The 15,950-nt window shown below is 47.0% G+C and overlaps 1 protein-coding gene across 1 annotated transcript in view; it reads right to left on the bottom strand.

Annotated features, from left to right (window-relative positions):
• Positions 1 to 6,600, bottom strand: part of NR2E1 (nuclear receptor subfamily 2 group E member 1) — a 30,178-nt gene extending 23,578 nt beyond the window's left edge. Inside the window, exon 1 of the mRNA XM_058174267.1 lies at positions 6,576 to 6,600. Within this exon, the coding sequence (XP_058030250.1) occupies positions 6,576 to 6,600 (25 nt within the window). The remainder of the gene's footprint in view (positions 1 to 6,575) is intronic.
• Positions 6,601 to 15,950: the final 9,350 nt, after the last annotated feature.

Raw genomic sequence — 15,950 nt, forward strand, 5'->3', positions numbered from 1 at the left:
TTTTTTTTAAAGAAAGCAGCCTGCAGGCCATCATCTTTCCCATAGAGTTGTGGGAAGGCCAAGTTCTTGGACTTCAATGTGACTAAAATGCCCCCAATTCCAGTCTTCCTTGATATCAGTTCTGTCGGAACCCCCTGCAACTTCTTAGAGATGAAATGCAGTAATGAAGAACGTGCTTTGCTTACAATTTGGCCAAAGTGCCTGCAATGAGACTGGCAGACAAGTGAAGACCTGTCAGCATATTGTTGAAAACATTGGCAGCTTCAAGACATAGTGCTTAGAGATAAGGGAGCACACTTAACTGCATTTCAAAGTAAGCACACATCAGCCAACCGTGTCCATCAGATCCTGCCCAGGAATACCTAGAGCTCGGTCCTATTGCACAAAAAATTGACTTGCATAGAGCACACTATGACTGCAGTCGGTTAAAAGAATCCTTGATACTGGATGTTTAGAGGATAAAGTGCCTCCAAGCAGGCTTGCTAAGCACATTTGCTTTGTGGAACCGACTCACTGTCTTGGAACTGAGATGTCAAGAGGCTGATGTTTAACGCCAAAGAAGCCACAACGGAATGGCCCAGAGATCACCCTGAGCTATAACCCCAAGTTGGTAAACCGCAGCTTAAGGAATTCCCACAAGACTGGGTACCAAAACCAAACTAACCACATTGTGGCTTAGTGCCAAGTGGGAACCCGAGCATGGAAAGCGCTGACCACCACGTTTGAAGATGACTTGGGAGACACCCTCTCCTCCTCCTCCTCCATATATTGAAAATGGAAAAAAAATGGAAAATAGAATTCTTTATTGGCCAAGTGTGACTGGACACACAAGGATTTTGTCTTTGGTGCACATGCTCTCAGTGTGCATAAAAAAAGAAGATACATTCGTCAAGAATCATAAGGTACAACACTTAATGATACTCACAGGGTACAAATCAGCAATCAACTCATACTAGGAAACAATATCAATAGAAATCCTAAGGCGACAAGCAACAAAGTTACAACCATGCAGTCATAAGTGGGAGGAGTCATTGTCATTGACCGGGATCCGAGGGAGGCAGGAAAGAATCCGAACCTCTCCGGAGCCGATTCGGTCACTGACGCTTCCTGAGCCGAGGGGTCTCTGCGCAAGACACCCGGAGGGAGTGGGAAGGGCAAGGTCAAAAATCCGGCTCTCGGCAGACTCGGAGAAGCCGAACGAGGCTCTGAAACGAGGCCTCCCTAGCAGACAATGAGGACATTAGATAAAGTGTTAAGTTAATGATCCCCCCCACCAATGGAAACTCATCTGACTGCCTCCAATCAACGTAAGCCGCCGGCTTCTCCCCCCAAATGTAACTCGACAGCTGCTCTTTGCAGCAACCCGGAGTGGAGGAATGGGATTAGGTGGGGCGCCTGGGCTGGGGCGGGTGGGGGGGTGGGAAGAGTCAGAAAAGAGGAGGGGGAGGGGTTGGGCCAGCCAAGCGAGGGGAGTCCTGGGGGAGGGGAATCGGTAGCCCTCCCCCCTCCCTCCGCGTAAAGTTGTGTCCTATGATAAGAGGGAGGAGGGGTGGCTGGAAGTAGGCGTTGTCCAGGAAAGTCGGGCCAAGCCAAGCTTGGCTTCTCAAGCGCTCTAATTACACGCCTTCCTTGCCACCTGCCTATTGGGTCACCAGTGACCCGTCAAAAAGGGTAGCATGGGAATTCGGATTGCACACAAAGGCTCCGGAGGAGAGCACTCGACTCCCCCCCCCTCACTCCTCCTCGCCCCGCCCCCCCGTCCCTCGGCAGACTTTCCACAGTTCTGGGCGAAAAGTGTGGGGGAGGAGGAGAGAGCAAATCGGACATGCAACGGTGCCAGCCCCTGGTGTTGGGTGTCACCTCCGACAAACCGGGCCATTTCCTTATGCAAATCTCCGGCTCGCCTTCTCGACTCGGGCTGCTTCGGATCCTCCCCCTCCCGCCAGCCCGCCTCTACTTTCCTTTCCTTTCCTTCCGAGGAGGGCAACACAATCCGGGCAGTGGCTCTTAAAACGATTTCAAAAGTTCCCTTCACTGTGAACAGCTACTTAAACCGAGGTAATTTTTGGTCTGAGGTATAGGGGAGACCTCGCCCCCCCCATCTTAGCTTCGATTAGTTTTACTCGAAAGAAACTAATCGTGGGCCGAATGGGACTTTTAGATCCGAATAAAACATTGGTAGCTAATTAGGATTCGAAGTCTCTCCCCCCCCACGTCGATCCAGTTCAAATGCTGGAAGATGATTTTAACACTGCGATCCGAGCAGAGAAATATTTTGACCCTTAGTGCCAGCTTCTTTAAAAGTTTATTTCTCCGAGCAAAGGTAGGGTGGAACTTTTAAATACACCTAGTGGGAAGTACATGAAATAAAAACACAAGATTATTTCCAAATATGGAGGGGGCTTCTCCAACTTAAAAAATATATATCTCATTTTCCGTGGGCCCGGCGACCACACGAATTAATGTACTATTTTAATTTTTTCTAAAAAATAGAAACATACAACAAGAACGTTTTGGGTGATAATTCCTAAAACTCTTTTATGTCCCTGTAACGTAATATTTTCAAAACTCTCCATTTGGAACTGGGTTAATTAAATCCTTAGCTAACCAAACAGACGCGGTCGTTTCATTTTGGCTTTCAAACCACTTTCTCAGCGGAGCAGGCCCAGGTTCTTGCAAAACCTCACGGAACGGTCCCGTCGGGTCTCCTCTAAAGTAAATGCCATCCTTTGCAGAGACGCAGGCTTGTTGGAAGCGGAAGGCTGCTTGCGGCTTGAATTCCGGGACAATTTGCGGAAGCCTCCCTGCTCAAAGATCGCCTCCGAAGGAAGTTCTCAAGAAGTCTAGGGCGGCAGAGGCTGCCTCCCCAGTGGCCCCCGGCAAAAAGAGACCCAAGCCCTTGGAGAACTCGGTTCCCTGTATCCTCCTTTTTCCGAAGAACCAAGAGACCCCCCACCCCATCCTAGGAGGCCCGAGCGAAAGTGACTCTCTGCGAAGAACAGCAACAATCCTAGAAAACCCCTCTTGGAAACAGACCGAACCTTCCAACACGGACCTTGTTTTCGATTGACAAAATCAGTGGCAGTTTTACCTTTAATTTCGGGGACACTCTGCATAGCCTACCCTAAGATATTTTAATTAACTGGCATTAATTCTGTTTGTATTAAACAGGCGTCGTTGCCCTGATTGCATTGACGCCCGCTGGGATTCTTCCAAACTCCTCCGGCGCTGCTGCTTCCCGTCTATCGCTCCCCGGTTCTTTCACTCCCGACTAATTGGGTGCTGCTCTGCCTCAACTCCCCCACCCACCCCCACCGAGCGCCCGGAGGTTATCGCCGCAGGCGGTGGGGTCTCCGATGCCCGCACTCTCTCTCTCTCTCTTGAATGAGCCGGTTGATTTCAACAACCAGGCGCAGGAGCGCAGCCGGCTCAGCTTCTCCGACTTGCGAGGTGGCTTTTTCAGGGTGCCCTTTCCCGCCTCCTCTCTGAACGAGATCCTTGCTGGAGATGGGGAGGGAGAAGACATCCAGCCGGTCTTGGCACCCTTTCAACCCCCCACCTCCCCAGAGATTTCTGCCTTAAAACCGAGTACCTTCCCCGCCCCTGTCTCGAAATCTTAGCCCATTTCTGTCCCGCGTCTCCGTCGTCTGCTTCTCTTTCGGGATGGGGAGACGGGCCCTTCGGTCTCAGCAACGGGAGCCCAGGCTGGGGGAAATAAGGAAAGATAAAAGATGTGGGGGGAACCGCGAAGGAAGCTCGGTTCCCTTCAGGCAGGGTTAACCGAATACCATCAAGCGCCGGTGGGTGAGGGGGTGGGGTGGGGGAAGGCCTGGCTCGGCGCAGAAAACGGGCTCGGCGCGTTCCTCGACGGGGCGTCCGAGCTGGAAAAGGTGGGGGGCTTCCCCCCCCTTCTTCTATGCCGGAGCAGGGCGTAAAGCTCCCCTGGCAGCTTCGATTACTGTAATTACCATCACAGACTGCTGAAAGAAGTTAGGCGGCTCGAAGAGGGCTCCGCGGCGTGGTCCCCCTTACCACCCAAGCAGCCACCGCTCTCCAGTCTGGCGGAAGGGAAAGCGCAGCCACCCGCAGGGCCCCCCACCCCACCCCCACCCCGGGCTCCCGTGGCAGAAGAGGGGTTTCCTTCTGTCCCTCCCCTCTCCGAGGAATCATCGATCTTTCTGAGACCCAAAACAGGCAGACAACCCAGCTTCCTCTCCGGAGACTTGGCTGGCCGGTGCTTTGCCCCAGAAGGGGCGCCCATAGTGGTGGGGGGGCCCGAAGCCTGGTCTTTCGCCGTGTCCCTGGGAGGCAGCCGCCTTCCCTTTTAAAGCATTAAGGCGGTAGCCACCGAGCTCAGCACTTGGGGGCGAAGCCGAGCGTCGGTAGTCGAGGCTGCTGGAGAAGGAAAGCTCGCGCGCGGCCTGGGAAGAGCGGCAAGTCTAGACCCCACTTTCGCGCGGGTCCTTCCCTCCTAGGGGGCCCTTCTCGCTTTCGACAGCGCCTAGTTCCGAGAAGACGGTGCTGAAAAATGGAAACCGCCAAGCTTTCGCGCTGAAGTAACCTTCCACCTGCTTCACTGACATAAACAGGAGCCTTGGCCTCGATGCTTACGGGCTCTTGCACCCTCACATTGCACAGCTCGCTTTCCTAAACCTTTCCAAAAGTTTCTAAGGGCTGAGGATTGGAGGAAGGATGTTTACGACAGACGGAATATGGAATTGTATTCACGGCGGGCTTCCGAAGTCGATGAACCGGAGCCGTGTCGGCCCAGCTCAGCCCCTTGCTCTGGCCTGCCTTTGATTTCTTCCACCGGGGGACGGGAGGGCCGCGTTTCCCAGTCACTTGGGTGGGCCTCTGCGTCGGTCTCGCTGCGATTGCAATATCCCCACCCGATCCGAGAGAAAGGAGAGTAGATCAAAATCAAGGCCCTTCTCGCCGGGCTGTCCTGACACCCCATCGCTGTGAACCCACCTGTTCACTCATCTTCAGAGAAGCCGCAAAGTTCTCTGCCCGAGGGTTTAGAAACAGGGATTGGTTCTTTCCAGTTTACTTTCCAGCAAGTTTTCAAAACTTTCCCCTCTGTGCTGGAAGCGGCAGAAGTGAATAGAAGAACAGAAGCCTTCTCCTCTTTTCCAGGCCGAGCCGCTCAGGAACGATTCCCCTTGGAAGCGGTAGAACCGTCCCTGCTACGTTCGGTCCGGAGAAAGGCAGATGGGCCGAGCGGAAAAGGGTTTCCCCGCTGTCTTCCGAAAGGTTTCCCAAGAAAGCTGGCCCTGCGCCCCGCACCCCGTTTTCCCTGGCAATTGTTACAACGTGGCCTCGATCCCTCTCCCCACTAACAGATGGGGGAACCGCTCGCCTTTTCTTTTCTCGAAAAAAGCTCCGCAAACCATCTGTCCCGTTTACTGCTTCCTATTTTTCGTTTGACCGTGACAAGGTTTTGTTTAAGATACCTCTTTGAGCGATTTCTACACCTCAGTAAAAAAAAAAGAGACAGAGAGAGATTTCGGTTTATTTGTGGCCTGCGACAAAGTTTCTGAATGCCATCCCGTTGGCGCTTAGAGATACAGAATTCGAAAGAAAGTTTAGCTAAACCGCAACTTTGCAGGGAGACACGCAGCCAGAAAAGGCGGCGGCAGCGATCAAGGGAGAAAGAATCTAGAATTTTAAAAGCAGAACTGCACCCACGTGTTTCTGTTTTCCACCCTTTCCTTACTAGTAAAAATAATAATAATAACACAATAAAATTATAGCCAGAGGAATTCCTTCTAAACCGGCTTCGCCCATCACCTGTCACAGCCCAAATTGGATTGTGCCTGCTGCTAGCTCCCTCCCGCATCACAGTCGACTTCCAAAGTCTCTTCTTGAATTTCTAGCGTCTGAAGCCAACTTCTAGCCACAGCAGTCAATCAGACTTAAAAAAAAAATTGGAGGGGGGGGGACGCCTTCAGTTATGAGTGTACCCGGACTGAGGATTAAGTGAAATGTGACTTTTAAATTGTTTCTGCTTCCCCGGGTTTTTTTTTTTTTTTTAGGATTATTCACCAAGGCTGGAAATGGTGTGCAAAGTATTCCCGGTAAATCCTCTTTCAGCAAAGCCCACCCCCTTCTTGCGACTGTAGCTTTCAGCTACGGGGTGTTTAAACTTCTTATTAGATGTATTAATTGCAGAGAGAGGGAAATTCCTTCTTTCTTTTTTCTTTTTGCATTTCACCAACCCATTCACATTTCAAGCAGGGGGGAAGACGATCTTTTTTTAAAAAAAACAAAACCCTCGTCTCGAGATTTTTTCACACCGAATACTTTTTTTGACACCCCCCACCCTCACCCCCAAGCAAGTGCGTCTCAAGTTCATTTTGGGCCCGGGCGGCGCAGCCACTACAGTACCTCCTTACAAGTCAGTCAGTGCCCCCCTCCCATCCCGAACCCTGACCCTCCGCGCCTTTTACTTGGAGGAAGAAGGGGGCTTTGGAGAGCAAGCGGATCCCAGGCTCAATGGACCGAAACTTGCTCAGCTCTGGCCCAACGCTCCCCTCTTTCTCTGGAGGGAGAGACCCCCGCCAAGCATTACTCACTTGTTGATCCCGCCGGCTTGCTCATTCTGGGCTCCTCCGGGACGAGCGCCGCGGCGCCGCTGCCTTAAAGGAGGCTCGCTCTGCAAGAGGCTGCCTGCACTTGCCTTGCCGAAGCTCCGCTCGCTCCTAGCGCTGCTCCGGACGGCGTGACAGGTGCTTTTAGAGCCCCCTCCGCCAGGCCGAACCCCGCATCTTTTCTTCTTCTGCCTTCTCCTTCTCGCAACCTTCTACGAATGGCCGAGAGCGTGTAGGGGAGGGGGGGTGGAAACTTGGACCGCTTTGCCGATCTGAAGCTTTTTTTTCCCCCCCCTCTCTGGCGAGGAAAGAGCCGGAGAAAGCTCTCGCGCCGTCTTTTTCCAAGTACGAAGTCGTGGCTCTGCCCCCGTCAGGGATCCGAAGCTCGGTGGCAATGGCTGGGTGGAAGCGGGCTGGGTGGGTGGGAAACGCGACGCCTGCAAAGAAAAGGCAGGGTTTGAGAAGCGGAACCCGAGCTGAGCAGCTCAGTGCGCCCAAACACCGATCGGAGGCTGAAAAAAAGTAAGAAAATGCGCATGGGGGGGGGGGGGAGGAGGAGGAGGAGGAGGAGGAGGCAGGGTCTGGTTCCCAGAAAGTGAATGGCAGCAAAATCAAGAAAGACAGGAAAAGTGAAAGGGCGCCAGAAGTTCCTCGCCCTGGGTTGACTTGACGCTTTGAGCCTCCAGCCTGAAGCGCCTATAATATCCCCCGGGAATTCTGACAAGCAGGCAGCCGGGGGGTGGGGGAGGAAAGGACAGGGAGGGGAGGGGAGGGGAGGGGAGGCTCCCCTTGGCTTCTCTTGCCCCCTCTCCGCCCCCGCAATCCAATTCTTGGAGAGGGCCGTGACGTCAGCCGAGGCTCTGGAGGAGCGAGGGAGCGAAAAACTCAGCAAATGAATGAACTTACCTGCCCGCTTCTGAGCGGCAGCTTGGGAGAGGAGCGGATTTTTCGGAGCCTTGTCCTCTGAACAGCCACCAAAGCGGGGTGGGGGGGGGAAAGGAGCGAGAGGAAGACAAGTTTTGGGGGATGGTTCCCGGGAAACGTCTTAGCGAGTTCGGTTCCCCTTTGGAGGGGCGATTAACTTGGTAATCGCCATTTGCATCAACAAGCCTCTTTTTCTCTCGGGATTTAAAGCGACCGCCACCCGCAAAGATGACGGATCTCTACCAACCGCGAGGGGCGGGTTTAAAAGCCGAGGCAGTCCGAAGTCAAGGGACAGAGACCTGCGGCGAAGCGAGGCCCGGTGAAACCTTGACTCGGGGAGGGGCGGAGGGAGGCCATGTGGTTTTCCCACCGGGGTCCCAAGCCCGAGAGGGGCTACCAGGTCCCAAATCCAGCCGCAAACAGAATCGTTAACACCCTCTTCTTTAGTGCCACAATGCTTTGGTCTGGATTTTTTTAAAAAAAATTTTTTTGCAGCCCAGACTTGGTGGCCCTACTTTGAGGAAGGGCAGGAGAAAGATGCGGGCACAGCCTCCCTGTGATGGAAAGGTGCTTTTTGCAAGGGCTGCTACAAAAATGCCTGAAAAGCTTTTGCGAAGAAGACTCTGGGCAGCTCTTGCACGTAGCCCTGCTTCCTGTGCCCTGGCGAAAGTTACAGACCATTTGAGGAGAGTCAAATGCCTTTCTCAAGGCATTCATTCTTTCGGTCGCTGCCATGCCAAGGAAAGCATACATTCAGGCTGGCCTGGCTGTACGTGTTGGTTGTAAGAATGACTGAGATCGGGGGAAGGTCCTCATAGCTCCCTAAGGTCATTTCCCCACTGAAGGAAGACGCTGTAAAAACAGCCTCTTTCGGCATCACCCGCACACAGTAGGTGGCAGCACCTAATTGCTGGTGGCTGGTCTAGAGAAAGCTAAACTGAATTGGAATTGGTTAGATTTGGATGGGAGACCAGCAGGAAAGACCACTTCTCTGGCCACAGAAACCACTTGCCTACATTTCTGTGTGTGACTGAGTGATGGAGAAATCCTTATAGAGGAAGCCTTAGGATTTCCCTGAGATCCTAAGATTGGTCACCAAAGCTCCCATTAGTCATTTTACCTAAAACTTTTCACTACATGAAGATTCAGCGGTAGCACATCGTGTTGCAGGAGTGTCAAATGTATGTCAATTGTATGTGTAACATGCAGGCATAGATATCTGAGGACCCAACGTGCACACCCAATTATTTGAACAACTTTTCTTCCAATGCATGTTTTAGAGAATAATTGACACTCGATCATGTATCTATACTTGCTCATCTAACTACAAAGAGATAGCCGAAGCTAGAAATCCCATCCTTCTGACCAGCATTAACTATGCTACTAGAATGTGGGAAATTGCAGTCCAGCATAAGGTTCTAATTTCACGAGCAAAATGCTTTGTCCAAGTGAAGGACCCAATGAACGGGGACGAACTATTAGCAACAGTTCGTATTATTTAAAGCTGGGTAGTATAACCCACAGAACTCTTGAAAATCCTAGCAAAGGATTTCCAGAACTTCTCGAATTTTGTCTCCCTGGCGATCATTTTTAAGGTGATCAGAGACAATTGAAAGGAAAGAGCTCCGTGTCAGAATCCCTCGACTCAAACCTCCTGATTATGCTTACCTCAATTATAGCTCAACTCCAGTTGCAGCCTTCAAGGTGAACATCCAGCGGACACCTGATCTCCAGACTCCAAAGGAGTACAGTCGACTTCGACAAGCAAGACACGCGTGTGGCTCCGTGTCTGTGCCTGTGCAAGCACATTTCCATCTCCTTGTGTATTCAACTCCTGTTCCGCCACAGGTCGGAACCACTGAAACCTTCGCTTCGGACAGTGTCCCGGGGGCCATTCCGTTTTTTTCCAAAGAATTCACGGGAAAAAACCCGGAGTTCCAAAGGAAGCCATCAGTTCGGGATCTCGATTCCGAGCCCGTAGGGAGGGCTGGAAATTCACGACCACCTGCCGGGGGAGGCAAAGGGAGGCCACCGTCTGAGAAAGAAGAGAGGCCCTTCCGAAATACAAGGCCCATCCTCCTCGCCGTGCTTGCCCATCCGCTGGCCCTGGCCGAAGTTGCTTGCTCTCCTTCCTCTCAGACCGCACTCTTTCTCCCCCCTCCCCCTCCCCGTGATCTGGAGAGTCTGGCTAAAGAGAGCAAATTGCCCCTGCCCCTGATCTTAAAGAGATTACTAAAGTCGAACTTTAAACCCAATCAGAGGCTCTGTCAGTCAAACAAGGGCTTATTAACCTCTCCCGGTGAAGGGGGCTTGTTTGGGGCTACTTTGCATCATTTAGTGGCGGAAGAGGGTACGTGGTGGGAAAAGGGACCCACCAATTGGGGAAGCGCTGTAAATAGAGCTAGATGTCAGCCACCTTGTCTCACATGGCTGGGTGAAGGGATGCTGCTCCCTCGTGCTCATGGACCAGCTCCTTGAATTCCTTAGGCTCTAGTTGCTCTAGAATGGGAAAGATCTGAAAGTATTTATTGGTCTCTACTCCAGGTCAGGAGTACTTATTGCTTCAGAGACTTGCGCTCAGTGTAATGAGAGGAGAGGAGTTCTTGTTTGGACCCCAAGTTTCCAGCTCCCTACAATGTCCAGAGAAGGAAAGATGTGGGGATTTGGCAGCTGTTACATGCCACCTTAGAAGGTCCCAAGGAGTTGGGCTTTAAAGATCCAAAACTATTTAGAACCCACAAGTTAACATGGAGGTGAACCAACAGTGCTGACTGAATGAACCAGGAACATATTGACTGAAGTTAAAAAGTAATGTCGATTCTCATTTAATTTAAAAGCCCTCTCCTTTTTAATGCTGACACCAGTTGGGTTACCACTATACTCAGTCTCAGTCTCGCATTTCAGTCATGCCTAAATATAATGTTTAGGTTCCGATCTCATAGTAAAGTATAAACTATGATTTGTAGATTGCAATTCACTTATCACCTTGAGCTGAACCCAAATAACTATTCAGTGTGATGACTTAACCTAGTTTGACATGTGTGTGTGTGTGAGAGAGGGGGGGGAGGGAGGGAGAGAGGGAGATAGTCTCTTTGTAGTACATGTAGTAAGTACATCCTTTGATGTATGATACAACTACAATTGGTTGTGGATGTTGGAAATTGCAGTCCTATAGACCAGGGGTCTCCAGCCCTGGTCACTTTAAGACTTGTGAACTTCAATTCCCAGAATTCTGAGAGTTGAAGTCCACAAGTCTTAAAGTGGTCAAGGTTGGAGACCCCCGCTATAGACCTAGAGGCAACAGATGTGGAAAAAGGGTGTAGCAAGTTTGTGAGTTGTCACCAGGTTAAGTATCTGTACATTTCACAGAAAGACTCTGTTCAATAGTGTACTGCCAAGCAAAAGTGATTAGGACTGAGGCTTTTATAATATAATATCCTGCAGATCAAGCAACCATAAAATTAAATAGATCTTCCCAATCAAAAGTCTATAATATTGCAGTCTTAAATGATACATTTTGTGAGTTTGAACCAACCAACCACTTTATCATTGAAATCTGCATAAATTACATCTACCTTTTTGAAATTTTCTCTCAAGAATTCTACAGCTGTCCCTATCTATTATTTCAAGGAAGACTTTACAAATAAGGGTGTGAGTGTTAAACTATGAATTTTTTTAAACCTGTGGATCTTAATGTTGCACATTACCTCACTGTATGTGAGTAGGGCAGCCATACTGTATATATCTGCTTAATAATAATAATGATAGGTAGATAAAAGTACCAAATCCAGTCTAAACATCTGGCTGATTGTGGGTTGAACCATAATAATATAGTTATTTTTCTTTGGTTTTCATTTGAGGTTTCAAACTATTTCATCTAATAATTTAACCAATTAAAACAGTACAGTGCTAAGTAAATTGTGATTTGATCTGCAGATGCAGTTTGTTTGTCTAGATTTCATGACTGACAGTTGAACGTCCGAGCTGACTTTATTGAAAAGTATTGTACTGGAGATGATTAGAGAATGTCAGTCCACAATGCTTTTATCTATGATACCAACCCACATATGCAAATGATGCATTGACCAGCTAATAAATATGCATGTGTGACTCACTACAAGTTAAATATTTGACTTAAATCCATGGAAAGTTGGTTCTGTTTGAAGTCAGATTATCCGAAATGTTGATCTCTGGTGTTGCACTTATTCTTATTGTCCGGCCTTATAGACACTTCATGAATATGTATGTAAGAAATAGACATTCTAAACTTCTGCAGTTTCAAAAATGAATCTGAATGTACATTAAAAACATAGATCTCTTCTCAAACACATTGATATTTGAAAAAGTTGAATAGATCACATATTAATTGCTGGCTAATCAGAAAAGAACACTCTGGCCTCCTTTTACTTCAACTATCACACTGCTCTTAAAGGAAGAGGTGATTGCCTGAAAAACTGGCAAACACACCAGCTGTCAGAAGCTGTTTTTGCTGGGACTTCAGTAGTGAAGCTTCTTTTACCTAGGGATCATTTCACACAATGAAAAGAAAATGGATATTTTGCGGGTAAGGAAGACAAATAGCTATTTCAAAATATTGGCAAGAAAACTAGGCAGGAACTCAAGTCTGCTGTTCTCAGAGCAAGAACACAAAGCAAGTGCAATAAAGGAATGGCTTGGAATGTTATTTTGTGATTAATCTTTTAGCTGATTAAATGATACAGTAGAATGTTGTTGCACTCCAATTTCTATCAATCCCAATCCAAATAACCAGTGTCAAATCATGCTGGGAGCAGGGATGGAATCCCTGTTCCTACTTGAAACCGCAACACAATCATGTTCATCGCAATCCCATTTTTCTCTCTTGGTCACATGATGATATCCCCATCCTATGTTCATCTGAAATAGCCCTAAATCATTACTTCAGACCTCAACAAGTCAACAGATCCCCAAGATTTTACTTGGGGAATAAGAGATATTTTAATAGCATTATTCTGTATTGAGTAGTGCTTCCCCTCACTGCTGGGGATATTCAACTAGGCTTTTGTTGAGTATTTGTCAGTTTCTCAGTACTGTATTGGTTAGTTTTTCTTATGTCCCTCTTGAAGGAAGATACGCTATTGGTCAGTTTCAGTTATCCCACTCTGCAGGAACTTGCTACATGCCTAATCATGTCAAATTCTGCTTTCTTCTTCTCTGAAGTTATTTTCATTCTGGTGGTTCTCCCATGTATTTTATTTCACATTCAGTTAACTTGGGGGATGATCAATTGGAGGATGGGTAGAGAGGCAGAAAAAAACAGCTCAGACAGTGCTGAATTCAAGCTCTCCTTAGTTGTGCTTCAGTGCCCTGATTGGCTGCTGGCTGAGGATTTTCTGGAAGGGGTTGGCCACAAAGCCAGAGGAGAAAAGTATGCTAACATTATTTTTGAATGACTCAAGGAGGGTCGGAAAGCATCTGAACTCAACTGTGAAAGGCCCATAATCCATCATTTTCTGGAAGACCTCTAGAATGAAGGAACCAACTGTTCCTATATTAGAGAGAACCCTTACACCAATCCAGATCAAGTACATTTTAAGGCTATCAGGATAATGGAAAAGTGGCTCACAAAGGTGAAAAGAAAAATCCCAGGGTTTAATTCTGGGAGCATAGTCCTTTACAAAGGCTTTGATTTCTACCTCCTACGGTGCCCAAATCTTCTTTGTATATGTGTCAGCTATCACTTGGACAAGACCAAGAATCAAAGACCAAGGCTACTTTTATTGAGAGTGGCTACAGTAACAGAATCTTTTGAGTCTGATTGTCCCCTTGTTATTCCCATGTAAATTTGGGAGGTGTTTATCTGAGCTACTTCCATGTGCTTTCTGCTAGTTTTGGACTTAAATTGGTTGTTTCTCTTCATCACTTTGGTAATAGATCTGGCGCAGTCTAACCAAATCATTTTCTTTACTCTTTACAATTCATAACATTATTCCTATCTGCAGATTGTTTCTATCAAACTTCTACCAAGTAAGGCAATCCTAAAAAAGGGGTTTAAGAATCTGAAGAGCTGAGATCTACCTTACATCCATGCCTTTGAAGCCTAACACTAGTCAGTGGACCCATTCACTGGATTCAGAACTATAGTATAGGAAGGGCACTACTACACTAGTAATTTATAACATTTCACATAATCCTTTAGCTAGTGTTATGGCAATATATCATCAGTGAAGACAATCTTTTGATCACAACAGTAATGCTAAGTGGAGTTGTTAAATATAACAAATCACTAATGCCAAAATGGCCTTAACTTTCACTAGTGTAGAAATTGCTATAATCCTGCACTTTATATGCTGTTCCAAATTTAGGGCAAATAAGATAGTACTCTAAAACATGCTAGCATATCCTGAACATGTCTGCTTCCTCATCATAACATCTATTGAACTTGTAATTTCATGGCATTTCATTTACATCATGAAATGGAGTTACCGGTAGTAGTAAATCTGCATCCCACTATTTGTATTTAACAAATAGTTTATAAGTTTCAGGCTACTTCAGAAGATTTGAACTTAGTTGTCTTTTATTTTTGTGGACCTTCCTGTAGTTGTGTATTTTACTGCACCTTTGACTGAAATTCAGGATACATACACATCAAATATTTCCTTTTGTCTGGGATCTGTGTGAAGCTACAACACTCATCTTTCTGGATTTTGTTCTTGAAAACCAGAAACAAATGTTAAGCACTTTCGAATAAAGGTTGTGGCAGCCTTGCTCATGGACAGGACTGTCAAGAGCACTCAGTCACTTTTTATTCACGCATCCCCTGCCTGAATGGCTACAGGCACATAAAAATAAGTTGACTGAATCCCTGTTTGAGGAGAGCTTAGAGTACTATTGCTAGCATTGTTTCTTTTTAAATTTGGTGGGCCACTGGAGGACCTTGGCTGATCACTGTAGGAAACAGAATGGTGGATGAGATAGATCCCTGATCTGATCCAGCAGATCAACCAATCAATTATAGTTTATTGTTGCAATCAATGAATTACAACATAATAAACATTTATCATACATGAGGTAAAATGGGGGGGGGGTATCAACAACACTGTAAATTTTATAGAACTAGATTAAAAGCATTAAACAAGTTATTAAAAGAAGAAAAATAATCTTCATTTAATGACACTATGGAGTTGGTGTTTATATTGTTCAGCTGTTACTTGAGCAAAACCTGCCTGATCCAGTATATCATTTCTTATGTTCTCTGAGAGGTTTTAACTTGCTTTCTCTTCAAATGGTCCCACCCCCAGCTCAGATGGATTGTTTTAGATTTACAAAATCCAGGGATTACATTTCTGTTTTTCAACTGTATGAAAATATGAGTTAAAAATGCCAACATGTATTCTGTAGTTTATCAAGAAAAGGGAAAGGAAGAGACTCACATCTGAGGATAAAACAATATATTTTGGAATTAGATTGTGGCATTACATTTGGAAGTACATGGTGCATAATATTGTTAAGTTTTTGAGCAATGTCATCTTATATTTTATGCATTAAGGCACCATAAAACCCACCGAAAATCCAAAAGAAAAAAAGATACAAAGTTTTGGCTCTACCTATTTGGGCAGATGGTGCCTAAATCCAATCTGTAGGTGGATCATGAGTTGGAAAGTTAAAACTGCATAGGATCAGAATCACCATAGGTTTAAAGACAAACAGGGGTCGGCCAGATAAGGTCAGAAAGGGGAAAAGAACCTAACAGAACAAAACAAAGAATAAGGGGACCAAGAAAAAAAAATCAAAATATAAAATAGATTCCAATTGATCAACTTGCCATATATTTACATAAATAGGCCTTCATAGAAAGTAAGACTTTAACTTTTACATTAGGGTGCTCTCAAATAGATGAGCTGAGAATACAATCAAAGGGAATAGTTTTACTTGTACATGCAGTTAAAACAATTTGATAGCTGGTTGATCTGTGCAGCTGTTTGGATTCAGTTCCCAAAAGATGCTTGGAATGCACAAAGACACAATGTAGCTGCTGCTATAACTTTTTAAAGCAACCACATCTTTTCCTGGTTTGATGTAGCTGCCCTCGGCAACTGCTATCCACATGTTTACTTTCAATTACTTTTAACATGTTTTACTTTTAACAGGGCCTCTGTGGCTCAGACTGGTAAGACAGCCTGTTATTAACACAGCTGCTTGCAATTACTGCAGGTTCTAGTCCCACCAGGCCCAAGGTTGACTCAGCCTTCCATCCTTTATAAGCAGTGCTTCTCAATTATTTTCTGTCATGCCCCCCTAGGAAGAAGAAAACATTTTTCGCGCCCCCCGTTGTTCTCTGATTGGATACAGAGACATAAACACGGGGCTTAGCTTGCTATGACAGTGTTTGCCGAGGTCAAACGCACCCCCCTTTACGGAGCCTCGCGCCCCCCCTGGGGGGTGCGCCCCACTATT

The sequence above is a fragment of the Ahaetulla prasina genome, chromosome 1, assembly GCF_028640845.1.
Source record: "Ahaetulla prasina isolate Xishuangbanna chromosome 1, ASM2864084v1, whole genome shotgun sequence".
In the NCBI taxonomy this organism is placed as follows: Eukaryota; Metazoa; Chordata; class Lepidosauria; order Squamata; family Colubridae; genus Ahaetulla; species Ahaetulla prasina.